Here is a 19,928-nt window from a genome sequence, read left to right as displayed (position 1 = left end):
GCTCCATCCCAGGATTCTGGGATCGTGACCTGAGCTGAAGGCAGATGCTTAACACCTAAGCCACCCAGGTACCCCGGGCAGGTACCTTCTTAAGGGCATTTCTGCCTTTGTGGGCCATGGTCTGGATGCTTGGCCCTGTCCCTGGGAGGAGGGACATTCTTAGGAGACCTCTGTGGGTGCAGGTGCTGGGGGGTGGTCCCCCTCCAATTTCCCTAAGCAGCAGCCAGGCAGGACCTCACCCCCGCCCCCCCCATGCTGGGATCGTGGGACACCCGGGAAGCCTGAGAGTACCACCTGCCCATGTGGTGGGTAAAGTGCCCAAGGCACCTGCCCCTGTGCAGAGGGGGCAGTGGGTCCTGGGGAGCCAGGGCCCACAGCTGGAGAGGAGGATGCTGAGGAGCAGTGCAGTGCTGTCTCAGTGCGGTGACCCTGCCTGAGGGCACTGAACTGATGGACAAACAGGAACTCCCCAGCCCATGACCAACATTTCCCGGATGCAGGTCGCTGCTGGGCACAGGTGCAGGAAAACTACAGAGGCAGTGTGCTGGGCAGGGGGGCCTGTGTGGGCAAAGGGAGGCTGAGAGGGTGACGTCGAGGGACCCCGAGCAGGGCAGCCAAGGGACTCTGGACTGCCGGTGCCAGAGGGACACAGGGCCGGACTAGCTTTGGGCACACTGTGGGTTGATGAACTCCCGCTTGGGGAGGACTGCAGACAAGCCTGGGCCAAGACGTGCTTCCATTGGTCAGAATGGGAAGAGGAGAGGGTCATTCAGGAAGGCCCATCTGTGCGGAGATGGGAACAGGGCTGGCGGCAGGGACACAGGAACCCCCACCTGCCACATCTTGGCCTAAGTTCTTTCCAAGTTTGCTCCCTGACCAGGACGCTGAGCTGTGCATGGGGGGTCTTCCCCCAGCTCTAGAAATTTCTGTCCCAGTGTGCTAAACTGTCCTTGGGGTGGGAGGGCTCTAAGCCGGGGCAGGGGGTGGGTGGGTGGGGATGGGGGAAGAGGGAAGGGCAGATGGAGGGAATGGAGCCCCAGACTCTGGAAGAGGAGGAGGGGGAGGAGAAGGAAAGGAGCTCTACTCTGGGAGCCCCCAGCTTGGGGCCAGGGGAGGGGAAGAAGGGAGGGATTGGGGAGACCCCGCTAGGCACATGGTCCCCTCTGCTCTTGCCCTACTCCCCTCCCTGTGGGGAGCCGGGTGCAGCTGATGTCCCTGGGGAGGTAGGGGTTCTGTGGAGGACGGGCTGAGATGCAAGGGGCTGTGGGATCCCAGGGGAGGGGATGCCCCCCCACCCCGAGCCTTACCGGGTGGCAAGGACACGCCAAGAGGGTTGTAGGGCCGAGGAGGATAGGTGACCCGAGGGCCGGCCAGAGGATCTGGCCGGGCCGGCCAGACCTTTCCCTCTGGCGCCTCCGTCCAGCCTAAGTCCCGCCCACTTGCCACACCCCTGACTCACTTCCTTTGCCTAGAAGCGGAAACCTCCCCAGAGCTTCCTCCCCTCCTAACTGCACCCCAGGGACCCGCAGGTGTTGCTTCCCTCCAGGCCTGAGCTGCCCAGCCAGGCCCCTGACCCCACTGGGACCCTCCCCAGAAAGCTGGTGTTTTCTGTGTCCTGAGTTGCAGCCCCCGCATCTGGCCTGGGCAGGGGGCTGCCCTTGGTGGGCTGGGGGGCCAGCAGGAGCTTAAGCTGACACAGCTGCAGGTATGGGGCGGGTCGGGGACCAGGGGCATCTGTCCTGCCTTTCTTCAGCTCTGTCTCCTCGGTGGCTCTTTTCCTCCTCTGGCCCTTTTTGTCCACCCCACCCCTCTGGTCCCTGGGGGCTCCCTGCTGGCCACTCCATCAGTGTGTTCACTGGAGGGATGTGGGGGGTTCCCAGTTTGGGGGTGGAGGGCGAGACCAGATCCCCCCCTCAAGTGTCCTTAAGTGTGTGGGGGAGGTCTCTGGAATCTAGGGGTGCTCGAGGCTCTGCTTCTCTTGGTTCCTGCTTGGGATTCAGAGGGCCCCTGGCGCCTGGCAGTCGGAGCTGTGGGCGGGGGAGGGGTCGGGCCTTGACCCTTCTTCACCCTTAATCGGCGCCTAGTTGGCACCGACTTCTCCTCCAGGAAGCCGGGTGGCTTCCCGATAAGCTGCGCCCTCCCCCCTCCGCCACTTCCTCAAGGCCCGCAGCTGTTTATGGGAGGACCCGAGAGATTTGCATTGGGGCCCCGCGGGGAGCCGCTTCCTGGTCAGCGGGGCGAGACTCAGGCTCCGCAAGGCCGGCACCAGGAACCGCCCCCCGCCCCCCCGCCCGCCGCGCTCCCTGGGGACCTCTCAGAGGGGTGAGATCATTCGGGGAAAGGGTCCCAGTTGGCCGGGCGGAAGTCTGGAGACCCTCCCCATCTCCCTGTTGCAGGGAGGGCGACCTGCATGCCGAGCGCCGCCTCTGCGCCATGGACGGCGACCAGCCCAGTCTGGAGCCCGCCGCCGCGGGCCCCAGCATCCCCGGCCCGAGCGTGATCGCGCCGCTGCGCGCCGTGGTCCGCCTGCGTCGCCGCGTGTGCCTCCTGCGCAAGCGGCGCCTCCTGCCGCCAGGCACCGGGCCGGCCTCCGGGGCTGGAGCGTCCAGACCCGGCTGCAGCTCCGGGGCGCCGCACGCTGACCTGGACCAGCCGCAGTTCTTCACCTTCGACGGCCCGGCGGAGCTGCAGTCCAGGACGCCGCGCAAGAGGCGCCGGCGCAGCCGTGTGGTGCTCTACCCCGAGACCTCGCGCAAGTGCCGGCCTCACGCGGAGCGCCGGAGCCGCGCGCAGCGCTGCCTGTTGCTGCTTGTGGCCATTGTGGGCTTCCAGGTGCTCAACGCCATCGAGAACCTGGACGATAACGCGCAGCGCTACGACCTCGACGGGCTGGAGAAGGCGCTGCAGCGCGCCGTGTTCGGTCAGCCGGGTGCTGTGGGGCGCATCGTGGCGCTGCTGCGGGACTACCTGGCCACGCACGTGCACAGCCGCCCGCTGCTCCTGGCGCTGCACGGGCCCAGCGGCGTGGGCAAGAGCCACGTGGGCCGCCTGCTGGCACGCCACTTCCGCGCTGTCCTCGAGGACGGCGCGCTGGTGCTGCAGTACCACGCGCGGCACCACTGCCCCGAGCCGCGTGCTGCGCAGGACTGCCGTGAGGAGCTGGCCGGGCTCGTGAACGACGTGGTGGCGCGGGCCGAGGTGGAGGAGAAGACCCCGCTCGTGGTGCTGGATGAGGCGGAGCTCCTGCCGCTGGCGCTGCTGGACGAGCTGCATAGCTTCCTGCAGCCGCAGCGTGCCCACCACTTCCGCAACGCCATTTATGTGCTCCTCAGCAGTGCGGGCGGCTCGGAAATTACGCGCTTCGTGCTGCAGAACGCATCCCGCGCGCTGCCCCAGCGCTCCAACGGCGCCCACGGTGCCCACGGTGACCGGGATGGGGCGGCAGCGGTGCAGGCCGAGGAGGAGCTGCGCGCGGGCCTGCGGGCGCTCCTGGTCCGCGAGCACCCGCTGTGGCAGGCGGCGGCCATCGTGCCCTTCCTGCTGCTGGACAAGCGGGATGTGGTCAACTGCTTCCGGGACGAGATGGCCGGGGAGGGCTTCTTCCCAGAGCCGGCCCGCGCTGAGCTCCTGGCGGCGCAGCTCAGTTACTACCGCGTCGCTGGCCGTGAGTTCGCCGTCACTGGCTGCAAGCAGGTGGTGGCCAGGGTGAATCTCTTGTAGCACAGGCGCAGCTGGACATGATGGCCGCTAGTGGGTACCGTGGGACTTTTGGGGTTGTTGGTGGCAGTAGGAGGGAGGGGACCCTGTGGATTTGCCTGAGGCCTCTAATAAATCTGTCTCCAGCCCCCACTGCCCTCCCCGACCCGTGGTTCACCCTGGGACCTAAGGAGGCTGGTGGGGTGGGTCAGTTCTGTGCCCCCCCTTCCAAGAACAATTCCCCCATTCCAGCCCCCAGTCTGCCACCTCCCAATCCTCAGTTCAGCCTACATTCCTGAGCACCTGCTGTGTGCACCTCATTGCAGGCATCCCAGGAGGCAGGCAGTCCAGTCTCCACGGTACAGAGGAGGGATGGCCTCAGAGAAAGTGCGTGGCTCCTAGGGTCACATAGTTGGTCCCCTGCACTGGATATGACCTCAGCTCTGTGGGGCGCCTGCAGCAGCCATCAGTGACACTCACACACACTCCCGTCCAGTCCAGCCCTTGCTCCCCTGCTCACGCCCTGGGCCCCGAAATCCTGGATGCTCCTCCGGCCAGGAGAATTGTGCGGACTCCCTGGATTTCTCCTGGACTCCCGCGCCCAGTAGCTCCCTGGAAGGCGGGACGGGTGGGAATCTCCACAGAATGAGCTGATCCAGTGGAATCCCCCGAATGCTCTGGAAGGTGGGGAGAGCTCTCTCAGGGTGACAGGGGCGCTGACTTCTCAGACCCCCCTGCCCTGGTCACCAACTTGCTTCAGGACGCCGAACCAGGGTAGGCCTCAAGGTAGAGAGATCCCTTAGACTCAACTGCAGAGGTTTTCAGGTTTTCGGTCCCACATTGCTTTTCAGGCGCTGTGGGCACCTTTTGCGCGTGTCTCCCTGAGGGCGGTGGTCGCGTCCACGTGGACCCCACTTCTCGCAGCCGCGCTTCCCTCGAGCCCTGGGGTGGCCTCCTTGCTGCCGCTCGGTGGCGGCGCGTGGCCGCGGGGACACGTGCACAGACGCCGACGACGCTGACCACCGCTACTGCCAACGGGGGACTCGGGGAGCAGAGGCGAAGCTCTAGTTGAGCCGGCGCGGGGCTGTGCGCGCCCACCAGCCGCGGCACAGCTCAGCACGCCCCCGGCGCCCCGCAGACCCCGGCACCAGCGCAGGCCGGCTCGCTGGGGCTCCCCCGTGGGGGGGCACCCCCGCGCCATCCCTTCTCGTCCTGGCGGTCGGCGGCGGCCCTGGGCCGAGGTCTGCCGGAAAGAGAGGGAAGCCGCACGGGGGGAAGCACGGGGACCGGGGGCCCAGGTGGGAAGGGCGGAAGAACTCCCCGAGAACCCGCCGGGGCGGGGGGTGGGCGCAGGAGGAGGGGAGGTGCACGCGACCTTGGGAAGCTTTGCTCCCCCAGGGGGTTGGGAGGCATGGCCAGCTCTGTCCACTGACCGCACTTGCAGCTGGGGACAGGAGCCCCAGTCTCTGAGGCCGAGTAGGTGCCAGAGGGGCCCGTGTCCAGTTCGGAGACCCCCGGCGTGGTCCCTGCGTCTGGGTGTGGGCGACAGCCGCGGCGTACTGACGTCTTACACTTCTCTTGGGACTTTGTCTTTTGCCTTTTCATGCGTTTTTATATCTTGCTTTATTTTTATTTTTTGGTAGTGGTCCCCCTCAGGGTCCCATCTGCCTCCTTGATAGGTTGGCAGTTGTACCGCGAACCGAGGACTTACACCCTCACTTGGGCAGCGACCCGACTTGTGGTCCTCGGAGGGCCAGCCCACCCTCTCCACGCTCAGGGCTGTCTCACCGCCTACTTAAACTCCGTCCTTTTATCCGACTCCGCATATCAGACGTTATAGTTCATTTTTATTGATTTTTAAATTTTATTTTATTGATATATTTATCAACTAGTTCTCTCTTTTCCTGAGGCTCTGTAATTTCCATTCTGCTAGAAACTGGGTTCCAAGGTTCTCTCTGTGCAGGTGGGACGGTTTCCCGGCTGTGGGTCAGTTTGTTTTCCCTGGGTCAAGACAGCCTTCTTGAAAAGTTACTTGGCTCTTCTGGGCTTTTTTCCTTAGAACTTGGTTTTGTCAAAATCTTTTCTTCTTCTCCTTTTTTTTAAGCAGGCTCCATACCCAACGTGGAGCCCAATACAGGGCTTGAACTCATGACCTTGAGATCAGGACCTGAACCAAGATCAAGAGCTTAACTGTCTAAGCCACCCAGGCACCCCTGGTTTTGTCAAAGTCTTTGGAAAACCTTTTAGGATCTGAACTGGAACCGCACTGATCCACAGGACAGTGTGGGGAGTGTGACTCGGTCACCCTGTGATGCGGTTGACGAGACCTGATTCACGAGTTTGAATACACCTGTATAATGTTCTGCTGACAGGTCTTGCTCACTTTTGTGAGATTTATTCCTAAAAACCAAATAATGTTTGGTTGGCATTGTAAAAGGTTAATGTTGTCTAATATAACATACATCTAGAAAAGTGGATAAAGCAAAATATATATTCAAACTTTTATCACAAAGCAAGCACCCATCCAGGTCAGGAAACTGGGCATGGCCAGGCTCCTAGAAACTCTCCAAGCCCCTCCTCCTCGCCGGCTCCTCCTCCCCTCCCCAGGCGATGACCAGCCAACTTTCCACCAAAGTACAGCCTTGTGGCCTTCATACCTCAGCCACCTAACTTCACAACTCTAACCAGTCTGGTTTAGTTTGTTTTTCATGTTGTAGCTTTCCTGTTTGCTTAATTCAAAACAAAACAAAACAACAGAACACCTTGATTGAAGTATCATTTATATACCACAAAATCGACTTAAAAGAGTGGATGATTTAAAGATTTTTAGTAAATTTGCAGGCTTCTGCAGATATTGCCACAATTCAGGCTTAGGATCTTTCCATGACCCCAGAAAGATCCATCCTGCTTATTTTCAGTGAATACCTGTTTTCCCCCCTCCCTCAGACAACCGCTCATTCTGTCTCCCAAGGTTTGCCTTTTCTAAAAGTTTCTTATATACATGGACTCTTTTTAGCTTTATGTGTCTGACTTCCTTCCCTTAGCATACGGCTTTTGGGGTTTGCCCAAGCCATAGGACATGGTTTCTAGGAGTTTCTAGGAGCCTGGCCATGCCCTGTTTGCTGATGTGGATGAGTGCTTTCCTTTCTGCTGCTGCTGAGTGTTCCATTCCGTGGACCAGACTCGTTCCATGGCAGATGCATCCCATGTACGTTTGGGTTGTTCGCATTTGTTGGCTGTTACAAATAAATTGTGCAAGGAACATTTGCCCCAAATTGTGTGGGCATACATTTTCCTTTACCTGGAATAAATACCAAAGAGTAGAAATGCTGATTCACATGAAGAACATTTTGTGTGATTTATTTATTTATTTATTTATTTATTTATTTGAGAGAGAGAGAATGAGAGACAGAGAGCACGAGAGGGAAGAGGGTCAGAGGGAGAAGCAGACTCCCCGCTGAGCAGGGAGCCCGATGCGGGACTCGATCCCGGGACTCCAGGATCATGACCTGAGCCGAAGGCAGTCGCTTAACCAACTGAGCCACCCAGGCGCCCTTGTGTGATTTTTTTAAAGAAACTGCCAACCTGCTCCAACGTGACTGTACCATTTTACACTCCATCGGCAGGCAGTGTGTGGGATGAGTCTTCGCCACATGCTCGCCAACACTTGTTACTGACAGTCTCTTATATGATACCTGTCCCAGGGGCTGGTTTCGGTTTGCGTTTTTCTAATAACTAATGGTCTTGAGCATGCTCCACGTGCTGCGTAGACCTTCACTTTATTTGGGTGGTTTCGCTGACTGTTGACTTGCGAGAGGTCTTTGTATATCCCGGCCGAAGGTGTTTGATCGGATGTATGTGGCAAATGTTTTCTTCCAGTCTATAGGTTTTTTTTAATTTTCATAATTAAAAAATGCGTTTTGAAGTGCAAAAGGGTTTAATTTTTATGAAGTCAAATGTATCCATTTTTTTTCTTTCATGGTTCCCGACTTGGGTGTTTCTAAGAACTCCTGGTTTACTCCCAGATCATAAAGACTTTCCCCTGTGCTTTATTCTAAATGGTTTTAAGGTTTTAGCTCTTACATTTAGGTCTGTGAACCATTTTGAACTAATTTTTATGCATGTTGTGAGATGAAGGTTGAAATCAGTCTTACTGCGTGAAGATGTCCCCTCACTGTTTTTTGAAAAGTCTCTCCTTTCTCTGTTAAATTGCCTTGATGCCTATGGCAGTTGAAGTTCCACAGAGCAAGAGCATCTGTGGGAGATCCCCATGAGGGCAAGCCTCGGGGAAGGGCAGGCTGGGGCTCCGGCCGGCCTGAGCTGCCGGAGGTGGAGTTTCAGCTCTGTTCCTAAGTCTTTTAGACAGATTGAATCAGGCCCACCCAGGTCACGCAGGATCATTTCCTTTACATAAAGTCGACTGATTACGGACCCGAATCTCCTCTACAAGATGCCTTCACGGCAACACCCAGATTAGGTTTTGATTGAGTAACTAGCCAAGTCGTCACCTACAACTGCATCATAGCACCTTTGTCAAAAATTAACCGGCACGAAGGTGAGGGCTGACCTCCGGACTCTCAGTTTTATTGATCTGTGTGTCCATGCCAGAATCACGTTCTTTTGATTTCTGTAGCTTTACAGTTAGTTTTGAAATTGGAAAGTGTGAGTCATTCAACTTTGTTCTCAGTTTTCAGTATTGTTCTGGCTGTTCTGGGTCCTTTGCCTTTCTAGATAAATTTTAAATTCAGATTGCCAATTTCTGAGAAGAAAAGAACAACAACAACCCGAACCAAAACCCAATTTCTACATTTTGATAGAAATTGCATTGACTCTAGAGATCAGTTTGGGGAGAACTGCCAGATCAATAATGTTGAACTTTCCAGTCCCCGGACTTGGAGCCGCTCAGGCTCCCAAGTGTTCAGTTCTCTTCGAGATGAGGTGTAGCTCAGTGTGTGAGCCGTGCACTCCTCGTCTTCAGCATATTCCTGAGCACTTCACTCTTTTTGATGCCATTGCGAATGGAATGGTGCTGTGGTCACGTTCAAGCTCTTCATGGATGGCATATAAAAACAAAATAGAATTTCGTGTATTGATCTTGGATCCCGTGACCCTGTGGAGCTTGTTTATCAGTCCTTTTGTTTTGTTTTGTTTTTTGGTATGGGTTTCTTTCTTTTCTTTTCTTTTCTTTTTTTTTCAAGATGTTATTTATTTATTTGACAGAGAGAGACACCGCGAGAGAGGGAACACCAGCAGGGGGAGTGGGAGAGGGAGAAGCAGGCTCCCCTGAGCAGGGAGCCCGATGCAGGGCTGGATCCCAGGACCCTGGGATCATGATGCGAGCCAAAGGCAGACGCTTAACGACCGAGCCACCCAGGCGCCCCTAGAGTTCACTCTTGATGTTGTATATTCTGTGTGTTTGGACAGATGTAGAATGACACATATCCACCATTATTGGATCAAAATCCTCTGCACCCCATCTACTTATACCCTCTCCCTCCGGACTTCTGGAAACCACTGATCTTTTTACTGTTTCCATAGTTTTGCTTTGTCTGGAATGTCATACAGTTGGAATCATACAGGCAGTAGACAGTATGTTGCCTTTTCAGATCGGCTTATTTCACCTATCGATATGCATTTCAGGCTCCTCCATGTCTTTCCATGGCCTCATAGCTCATTTCTCTTTAGTGCTGAATAAATATCCCATTGTCTGGTTGGATTACAGTTTGTCCATTTACCTATTGGAGGATACTTTGGTTGCTTTCAAGTTTGGGCAACCATGAAAAATTATGGATCAAGCTGCTCTAAGTATATGTGTGCAGGCTTTTGTGTGGACATAAGTTTTCATCTAGTTTGAGTAAACATGAAGGAGCACAATTGCTGGATCATATGGTAAGAGTATGTTTAGTTTTGTAAGAAACCGCCCAACTGTCCCTCAAAGTGGCTGTGCATGTTGCATGCCCACCAGCAAAGAGAGTTCCTGCTGCCCCATATCCTCCAGCATTTGACTCCAGTGTTCTGGAATTGGGCCATTCCAATAATGTGTAGTGGTATCTTGTTTTAATTTGCATCTCCCTGATGACATGTGATGTGGAGCATCTTTTCTCGTGCTTATTTGCCATCTGTACATTTATATCTTTTGCTAATTTTTTAATCAGGTTGTTTGTTTTCTTGTTGAGCTTGAGGAAATCTTTGTATATTTTAGATAACAGGCCTTTATCAGATGTGTCTTCTGCAAATATTTTCTCCCAGGCTGTGGGTTGTCTCCTCGTCCTCTTGACGTGGTCTTTCTCAGAGCAGAAGTTGTTAACTTTAATGAAATTCCGCTGATCATTTCTTTCTTTCATGGATTGTGCCTTTGATTTTGTATCTCAAAAGTCATTGTCAAACCCAAGCTCATCTGGATTTCCTCCTTGCAGAAGTTTTATAGTTTTGCATTTTACATTTAAGTCTGTGATCCATTTTCAGTTTTTTAAAAAGATTTTATTTATTTATTTTGGGAGAGAGACAGAGAGAGCACAAGTGGGGGGAGGGACAGAGGCAGAGGGAGAAGCAGACTCCCTACTGAGTACAGAGCCCGACGCAGGGCTCGATCCCAGGACCCCGGGATCATGACCTGAGCCGAAGGCAGACGCTTAACCGACTGAGCCACCTGGGTGCCCCTTCAGTTTATTTTAAATGAAGGGTATAAGGTCTGTGTCTGGATTAATTGTTTGCATGTGAATGTTCAGTTTTTCCAGCACCAGAATCTCATGGACTTTTCATTTCAGTTATTGTGCTTTTTAACTCCAGCTGTTCCCATTTGGTTCTTCTTTCTCCTTTCTCCTTCCCCTCCCCCTCCCTCTTCCTCCTCCCTTCTTCTTCTTCTTCTTCTTCTCTCTTCCAATTCTATATTACAAAAATTATTGTTTTCAATCTTGGAAGCTTTAGAGCCAAAACATCTTCTCTTTTTGAAGAATTGAAACATTTTGCAGACAGAATGGAAAGTGATGGAAATCTACAACAATGTTTGGAGGTTCTAAAGGAAAGGATCAGATTGTCTCTGGAAACATCAGTGGCTGAGATGAAGGAAGACATGGCAAAGTTCTCTTCGGAGCTGGGATGAGTTCTTGCACTGTCAGAATTGGCACATCTCGTTACATGATCAGAGGGTCACTGAGACTGTTATCAGACAGAGGACCCTTTCCAAGCTCATGTTTGGCTGCTTGCCACTCAAAAATCAATACTTGAGAGACAAGTGAGACAGGGAAGGTGGCTTTATTCAGGAAGTGGACAACCTGGGAAGGTGGCAGACTAACGTCCAAAGACCATCTCTTTCAGTCTAGGGGAAGCTGCAGAGTTTTTAAGGGGAAGGCTTGGGAAGTGGTGAGGGGGCTGCATGTAGGAGAAGCTGGTGCTCAGCAGTTAGTCATTTATCCACACGACCCTGAACAGACTTGCTGGCGGCAGTGGTGAGTGGTTTCAAATAAGGCCAGGCCATATCTTTCGGGAAAGTCTGGTCCTTTGTTCCTCAAGCCCAGAGGTCTGCAAAATCTCAAGGGAAATAGGTTAGTTTTGCTATAGACTATGGGGCTTAGGTCAACAAGCAAGGAGTGCCTAAGCTTGAAGCAAGTTAACCTTCATTTGGAGTGTTGTTACAAAACCCAAATCACTGACATTGAAATGGAACGTATGACATATCTAGGTCTTCTCAGAATGACCTCACGGAGCCTGACCAGTGGAAAATATGACAGAACCAGGCCAAGATCTTTGAGTGTATGGAGTTGCTGATGGGTGAAGTGCAGTGATTAGTGGGCAGCTGAGACTTCTGGACGAACAGACACCGTCCTTCCAGAACAGGTCAGTACTGCCCAGGATGAGAAGCTCACAACAGTCAGAAACTGTTGTTTCCACACTTCAGCCACAAGCCCCCTCACCACACGTTGCTCTGGGTCTGGTTGGTGACCTTCTGCAGTTTTCTGCTCTAAGATGCTCAAGAGGAGAGGCATGGAGGGTGACTTTGCACCCGATGACTGCCTGGGTGTCTGAGCTTCGGGCTTCACCCTCTTGCCTTGAGGGGACTGGGCAGCCATAGTGCACCTTGATTTTTTTCTGAAAGTGATGGAATTGATGCATCTAAAAGAATGTTGTATGGGCAGGGTCTGGGGCTGCCAGATGCCCATGGGGGTTGCAGGCTGCCCCCTTCCTGCCAGACCAGAGGGGCTGGGGGGATCCCAGCAGGGGGAGGGCAATCCCTTCACCCCAGTTGCCAAACAGCACCCCCTCACCCCCTGGACCTTCCTCCTCCCTCCATCCCTGACAGTTCTGGCCTTCCCAAATTGCTTTTGATCTTCTGATTCCTCTTGGGTTGAAGCATACCAAGTTTGGGGGGGGCTGTATTTTTTTAATGACACCCCAATTCCCCACCTGTTCCTCCCTTTTCCCATGCTGCCAACTTTTAACCGCAATAGTGAAAAAAAAAAAAGAATGTTGTATGGACACTTTTTTCCAGGAATGTGCAAAATGCCTGGAACTTCTTTTTCAGAATGACCTTCAGAACAAGTAGCCCATTCTTTTAAACACCCTTCAGGATCAGAAAGCTTCATCTTGTGAAGATGTGCTTTGCAGGTTTTGAAATAATCCAAAGTCCCTCAGGGCCAAGTTGGATGACACATTTTGGGACCAAGTTGTAAAGTTATGAGACTGATGTTCGAGAGTGTCTCGAAGGTGGTTTCATTCACATTACTGGATTACAGGTATCACTTCTTAAGATGTCCAAAGTCAAGGGAGCACCGTACTCTCCATGTATTGGTGTCCACTGTGTGCTGGACTTTTTTTTTTTTTAAGATTTATTTATTTGAGAGAGAGAGAGAGTACACAGAGGGAGAGGAAGAAGCAGACTCCCCGCTGAACAGAGAGCTTGATGTGGGGCTGGATCCCGGGACCCCAGGATCATGACCTGAACCAAAGGCAGACCCTTAACCAGCTGAGCCATCCAGGAGCCCCTGGATCTCTGTTTTTATTAATAATCTGCTTTACAGGGGCGCCTGGGTGGCTCAGTTGTTAAGTGTCTGCCTTCAGCTCAGGTCATGATCCGGGGTCCGGGGATCGAGCCCCGCATCGGGCTCCCCGCTCCACGGGAAGCCTGCTTCTCCCTCTCCCACTCCCCCTGCTTGTGTTCCCTCTCTCGCTGGGTCTCTCCCTGTCAAATAAATAAATAAAATCTTTAAAACAAAAATTTAAAAAACAATCTGCTTTACAAAATTGCACATACTTAAAAGATATTTTTTAAAAAGTGTTCTTTTATTAAGAAGGAATTCACAAACCGTACAGTTTACCTATTTAAGGCACATAGTTCGATGGCTTTTAGTCTAGTCAAAAAGTTGTGCAACCATCACCACAACCTGATTTTTTTTTTTTTTACCACAATCTGATTTTAAAACATTTTTATCTCAAAAAGAAACCCTATGCCCATTAGCACTCACTCCTCACACAGCCCTAGGCAGTTTGTTTGACTGGAATCCTGCAATATTGGTCCTTTTGTGTCTGGCTTCTTTTACTTAGCATAATGTTTTCAAGGTCTGTTTTCAACCATGTATCAGTGCTTGATTCCTTTTTATGGCTGGATAATATTCCACTGCACGGATATCCCACGTTGTGTTTATATCTTCATTAGTTGAGGGACATCTCATTTTTTTTCCTACTTTTTGGCTATTTTTACAAAAAGATTTATTGATTTATTTTAGAGAGAGAGAGAGAGACAGCACATGAACACAGGGGGAGGGGCAGAGGGAGAGAATCTTCAAGCAGACTCCCCGCTGAGCCCTGAGTATGGAGCCCAACTCGGGGCTTGATCCCACGACCCATGAGATCATGACCTGCCCTGAAACCAAGAGTTGGACACTTAACTGACTGGGCCACCCTGGTGCCCCTCTACTTTTTGACCATTATGAATAATGCTGCTATGACCTTTTGCATACAGTTTCCTGTGTGGTCATATGTTTTCATTTATCCTGGGTATACGCTGAGGCTTGGAAAAGGGTGATGCATCTTGGGTCATGTGGAAACTCTACTTTTAACATTTTAAGTAGTAACTGCCAAACTATTTTCCAAAGCAGTCCGTTTTTTTCAAAAAAGCTTCTCTTTATTGATGTTCCCTATTTGGTGGGTCATTTCCATCATACTCTCCTTTAACTCTTTTTACATAGTTTCCTTTATGTCTTTGAAAATACTTATAATGGCTGCTAAGTCCAACATCTGTGCCCCCTCAGAGACATTCTTCCTGTCTTCACCTTGTATGTGAATTACACTTTCTTGTTTGTTTGCATATCTCCTAATTTTTCTGTTTAAAACTGGGCATTTTATGGGCCCTGGCTGGCTCAGATGGTTAAGTGTCTGCCTTCGGCTCTGGTCATGATCTGGGGGTCCTGGAGTTAAGCCCCACATCGGGCTCCCCACTCAGCGGGGAGTCTGCTTGTCCCTCTCCCTCTGCCCCTCTCCCTGTGCTCTTGTGCACACACATGCTCTCTCTCTCTGTCTCAAATAAATAAATAAAATCTTAAAAAATACCCTGGACATTTTAGATAATATATTGTGACAACTCTGGTTTTTAATAGGACTTTTCCAGGTCACCTCAGAGGTGGTTGCGCCCTCTGGCTGGCCCTGTTCTGGCATCATTCCTGCGTGATGCAAACTGGGGACAACTCCAGGCAAAATGCCCTTCCTCCCTGAGATCTGAATAAGTGCTTCTTAATGCTTTTTTATTCTCAAGATTTTATTTTTAAGTAATCTCTACAGTCAGCCTAGGGCCCGAATCTACAACCCCCAGATCAAGAGTCCCATGCTCCACTGACTGAGCCAGCCAGGCACCCCTGCTTCTCAAACTTTTGGTCAATTTCCAGAGTCCAGAACTTTTGTTTTTATTTTGTTGCCTTTTTAGGGGAAGGATTTTTTGAGCTCTTCGGTCTACCTTTCTGGAAGTTTTGCCACCCTCTGTTTTAATCTGCCTATTGATTGAACTTTATATGAATGGAATCACACTGCACGTTTTGTTTTGTGTCTGGCTTCTTCGCTCAGCATTGTATTTGTGAGACCTGCTCCTGATACAGCATGCACTCTAGCTTCCATTTTCCTCACTGCAAGTGCTTTGGTTTAGGAATCCACCACATTTTGTTTATCCATTCTATTGATGGATATTTGATTTGTTTTTATTACTTTATTATTTTTGCTATTGTGAGTAATGCTGCCCTAAGTATTTTTGCACACATCTTTGTGCACAGATGAATCCATAACAACCAGGTACTGTTATAGGTTGAGCTGTGTCGCCCCCCAATTAATATGGTGGAGTCTTACCCCTCAGTACCTCAGAATATGACCTTATTTGGAGAAAATAAGAAGTAACCAAGTTAAACTGAGGACACAGGGATGGGCCCTAGTCCAATAAAAGGTGGGGGGGATTTGGACCCAAATGGACATGCACGGAGGGAAGATTGCATGAAGGCACAGGGAGGAGTGGGCCGTCTACAGCCATCTCTGGACTTCTGGTCTCCAGAACTGAGAGGTAATGCCTTTCTGTCGTTTAAGTCCCCCAGTTAGTGGTACTCTGTCAGGGTAAGCCTAGGGAACTGACACATGCGTGTACCTTGAAGTGGAATTCTGGGTTTTAGTCAGTCATGCTATACAGTCTTCCAAAGTCCAACTCATTCCAGCCCCCCAGCCCCCAGCCATCCTGGGAGAGCCGCTGGTGCCGCATATGCTCACCAACATTTGGTGTCGTCGGTGGTTCTCACTGTGATTTTAACTTGCATCTCCTGGATGATTTGTGAAGTGCCAATTTGCTTCTCTTGCCCATTTTGAAGTGGGTTGTCTTTTTCTTACTGATTTGTAGAAGTGCTTTATAAACTCTGGGTATGAGCCTGTTGTTGATTATATATGAGGCAAATATCTTCTACTCGGTGGCTTGCTCTTCTTCTCTCCTAATAGCATCCTGAAGAAAGACATCCTCAGTTTTAACGTGTTCATGTGTATTACTCTTTCCCTTTATGTTTCTTGCTTTTTTTGTGTGTTGTCTTTAAGAGAAGTTTCCTTACCGCCAAGGGCACACAAGCAGATGTGGCAGGAAGTGAGCCTGGAGGAGAGGATTCAGTTTACACACACACACACACACACACACACACACACACACACACACACACCTGCTGGAATTCTGACTGGGCTGGCAATGAATCTATAGATGAACTTGGGCAGAACGGACACCTTCACCATATTGAGTCTTGTAGAACATGATATAGTTCTTGTTTAATTTTGGTTACAAGTTTCTCCTAGCAACATTCTGTAGTTTTCAGCAGGAAGATCTCACACATCCTTCATTAAGTTTATCCTTAAGTGTTTTACGTTTTGTGATGTTATGGTAAATGTGTTGTTATTTATTTATTTGTAAGATTATTTTTAAAGTTTTGTTTTCTACATGTTAATGGATAGAACACAGAAATACACTTGATTCTTGTCTCCCGGCCGCCTCGCCTGACTGGCCACTCACACATCTGCCGCAGCAACGTGACGGGGGACACAGCCTACTCTTCTCATCTCTGGCAGAGAAAGGGCCTGGGTCTCAGGGGCATCGCCTTCAACGCAGTGAGACCGGCCCATTCTCCCGGGAAAGGCTGGCTCTGTGGACACTCTGAAATTGGGTTTTCGGTTCTTTAGGGCTCAGTATCCAGGAGGAGGGGATGAACTGTGACACACTGGTGACGCTGGAAATGGGCGGCGGGCGTGGGCCTGCGCTCTCCGGAGTTTTCTGAGGTGTCCTTGTGACGCCAGCGCCTTTGTTGAGGTAATTCTGTCGAATGAAACATTACCATTGAGAACTAGGCTGTGTTTTGTGTGGTACCAGCCAGACTTTTCTAGTAAAAAAAAAAAAAATAGAAAGAAAAAAAAAACCTGACACCCCCCAGAAGTTACTGAAACATGCTGGATTTCAAAAGCATTATGCCAAGTGTCAGAAGCAACACCAAGAAAGTGCATCCCAAACAAATCCTTCTATATATAGTTCTAGAACAGGCACAGCTAATCCATGGTGACAGAAATCAGATCGGCAGTGATCTGGGCTAGAGCTGGGGAGGAATTGACTCCGGGCCGGGGGGCATGGCAGAATTTTCTGGGGGTGATGGAAATATTCTGTATTTTGATTATGGCCTCAGTTATGCTGGCAGACACATCGACCAGTACTGAGCACACCCTAAATGGTTGCATTTTTTTTTAAAGATTTTATTTATTTATTTGAGAGAGAGAGAATGAGAGAGAGAGAAAGCACATGGGGGGGGAAGGGTCAGAGGGAGAAGCAGACTCCCCGCTGAGCAGGGAGCCCGATGATGTGGGACTCGATCCCGGGACTCCAGGATCATGACCCGAGCTGAAGGCAGCCGCTTAACCAACTGAGCCACCCAGGCGCCCTAAATGGTTGCATTTTATTGTGTGTAAATTATACCACAGTAAAGTTGCTTTTTAAGAATAATGATAAACCTAACGATTTTCTTTCAGCTTCGAATAAAATGAAAAGAAACCACCCACAAAAAGACAGCACAGGAAGCCTTGAGAAGGAGTACTTTATTAACAACATGACCTTGAGAATTCAAAGTGCTGGGTTACTTATTACTTCCCTCCCCGATAAGGAAGAGGGAGAGTGAGCCGAAGAGAACCAGGAATGGGGGCCTGCCGGGCAAAGGGCTGGTTGCATCTGCTCTCTCTGGGGTGCCGGGAGCAGAGGCTTCCTGAGGCCCTTCCTCAGCCTCCGAAAGTAGTTTGATTTCCCGATGGCTACGCAAGCATTGCATTGTTTGCCTGCTCTGCAGCACGGGGCTTACTGTGGAAATTGGGACCAGAAGGCACAACTGACCTTAACTCACTAGACTCATCAGCACACACGCCCTGGGTGCCAGTGTCCCGCCTCTCCCATTTCCCTTGGGGCCTGGGCAGTCGGCTGCATCAGGCTGGCAGCGGGCCATCCCAGGGCAGCCCGAGGCTGGTTCTGTCCCGCGCTCAGGAGCGCCCCTGTTTTCTTCCTGTTCGGCCCACCATTGGACAGTTTTAATCCCTAGAAAGTTCTTCAGTACAAACTTCCAAGCCTATAGTGTTGGGTGTATTTGCAGCCAGGAAGGACAAGAGCATAAAGCACAGGCAGTTCTGCCTGGTGACGGAGGGAACGGTCAAGGAAAGGTTCCTGAGACGTCTCTGGTGCAGAAAGCTGGTTTTACTAAAGCACAAGGACGGGGCCCGTGGGCAGAAAGAGCGACACTGGAGTTGTGAGGGGCAGCCCATTGTGCACTCTCAAGTTGGGAGCAGGGTGGGGACAGGTATTTTGGAAGCAAGATTTCCAGGATCCTGAGGGGGCCGGCTGTTCTAGGAGAAGGAATTTATTACTGTCTAGGAAACCCTCAACCACGAGACCCTTCAGATGTGTATCGCTGGGCCACGTGCTTGGGGAATGACTGCCCACACGTGTCTTGGGGGATAGAGATAAAGGAAGTTTCCAAAGGAATGTCTGTGTGTTTAGAGGAGATTCGCAGGATCCTGGGGGTTGGGCTAGAATTGCTTGTTGCCCTCAGCAAAGTGTCCACATCCAGGCCGCTGAGCTCCCAGAGGAACGTCACTCTGCCTGTCCGAAGGACTTACCAATGAGCTCTAAGTAGTGAGGAAGTTTAATTTTTCTTTTGCCTTTGTTTCCCACGTCACCTGACAACATGGCCTGGATGATGTCGATGTTACCAAGGCAGGCACAGACTGCTACCCACCTACCCACCTCCAAATTATCAGCCTTTCTTCCTCTATGACCCCATTTAACCAGGGCGCAGCATTGAATAGACTACACTTCCCAGCCTCTCTTGCAGTGAGGTTGGTCATGTGACTGAGCTCTAACCAATGGGATGTGAGCAGATGTGTCAGGAGCCACTCCTAGGAAGTGAGCCTGGAGGAGAGGAGCCAAGCTCTAGTTCTTCCCGGCTATTGGCTGGAATGTAGACTTGATGGGCTGCCATCCGAGCCTTGTGGTCAAAAGCCCGCACAGCCTACAGCTTCGGAGGAGCCTGGCCCCTAACACCGCATACGAGCCCTGGACCACCTACTGGGACTTCTTCGTTGAGAAATACATTCTGTCTTTTTAACACCACTGCTGTTCTGAATTTTGCCCTATCTTGTTGGAAAGTTTATGGGACGTTTGGGGCTTGGTTCCCCTGGGGGCTCCCGTCCACAGGGTACTCATGAGGAGGCCCACAGACCTGCAGAGGTGGGTTTTGTCCATCGGGGGAGCCCGTGCCAGGTGTAAACCTGGTCTCCAGCCTCCAGCTCTGAGCGGCCAAGAGTTTGAACAGACCTTCCTCCCTCGCACTTGCCCATCGTCACCACTTCCATTGGAATGGGGTGGGGAGACAGCAGGAAGCGTCTGCAACTCTACCCACCCCCCACCCCCACCCCCACCCCCCAGCCCCCTCTGCTGAGGCGCCAGGCTCTGGGCGCTGATCTGGTAGCGCCCGCACCTGCCCACCCCCCCATGACTGGTCCTGATGGTTCTGAGAGATGTACTCTGGGTCCTGAAGTGTGACAAGTGGTAGGTAGCCACGTCCACAGGGCTGCGGCAGGTCCTGTGTCCTGCTGATCATCCATTCTTTGTGGCCCCAGGGCCCTGGAATGCCCTCTCTTCCCTACTGCGCCAAATGGGAGAACAGCACACCACGGCCGATCGCTTGATGAGGACCGTGATGGGCGCACTTCCCCAGGCCCTGTCTCCTCCGGGGAGGGCGGAAGCCAGGAACCACTATGGGGTCAACGCCCCTGCCCCTTCCTCAGAGCTGAGGTGGGCTCCAGGGTGTCCGCAGCAGGCCGGGAGGGCGCGTGTGCGCGCGGCAAAGGGCAGGCGGGGGTCTTGCCTGCCGGGGGCCCAGGGACCCCAGGGCTTGTGGGCGCAGCGCGCGCCGCGACCGCAGGGCGGCAGCACAGCCCGCGCAGCGCGGTCCTGGGCCGGCGCCCCCACTGGGGCTGAGCCCGCCCCGGGGCAGCTAGGGCGGGACGCCTGGCGAGAGCCCCCACCCGCTGCGGACGCTGCCTGCCGTCTCCCCTCGTGGGTTCTCGCCTGAGCCGGGGGCGAGGTCAGGAAGGGGCAGGGGCGGGCCGGGCCCTAAGAGCCAGGCTCGCGGCGGGGGGGTGGGGGGGAGGTCCCTACCCCAACCCTCGTAGCCCCTCGGATGCCGGGGCGTGGGGAGGGG

The 19,928-nt window shown here is 52.4% G+C and overlaps 1 protein-coding gene across 4 annotated transcripts; it reads left to right on the top strand.

Moving 5' to 3' along the window:
* The first annotated feature begins 1,473 nt into the window (after nt 1–1,473).
* On the top strand, nt 1,474–18,850 carry TOR4A (torsin family 4 member A). 4 transcript variants are annotated; one of them, XR_003206442.2, is made up of 6 exons: nt 1,474–1,705; nt 2,397–3,754; nt 11,378–11,532; nt 12,218–12,428; nt 16,153–16,504; nt 17,212–18,850. XR_003206442.2 is itself a non-coding variant. In XM_025864835.2 (3 exons), exon 2 carries the CDS (start codon nt 2,434–2,436, stop codon nt 3,718–3,720), a length of 1,287 nt encoding a protein of 428 aa, XP_025720620.1. In that variant the 5' UTR covers nt 1,474–1,705; nt 2,397–2,433; the 3' UTR covers nt 3,721–3,754; nt 11,378–12,172. The 4 variants fall into 4 exon arrangements, 2 of the variants coding, with proteins under 2 accessions (XP_025720620.1, XP_073746139.1); XR_003206440.2 differs by having other exon boundaries at nt 16,378–16,504; nt 17,212–18,849; XM_025864835.2 differs by lacking the exons at nt 12,218–12,428; nt 16,153–16,504; nt 17,212–18,850 and having other exon boundaries at nt 11,378–12,172.
* Nucleotides 18,851–19,928: the final 1,078 nt, after the last annotated feature.

This window comes from Callorhinus ursinus, unplaced genomic scaffold, assembly GCF_003265705.2.
Source record: "Callorhinus ursinus isolate GAN/ISIS: 27379988/994484 unplaced genomic scaffold, GSC_fseal_2.0 scaffold125, whole genome shotgun sequence".
In the NCBI taxonomy this organism is placed as follows: Eukaryota; Metazoa; Chordata; class Mammalia; order Carnivora; family Otariidae; genus Callorhinus; species Callorhinus ursinus.
Note: the sequence above shows the minus strand (reverse complement) of the source record. Positions and strands in the feature narration are given on the sequence as shown.

What these genes read in the sequence shown, in the direction of transcription:
- TOR4A (XM_025864835.2), top strand. Translation starts at nt 2,434, where the DNA reads ATGGACGGCGACCAGCCCAGTCTGGAGCCCGCCGCCGCGGGCCCCAGC.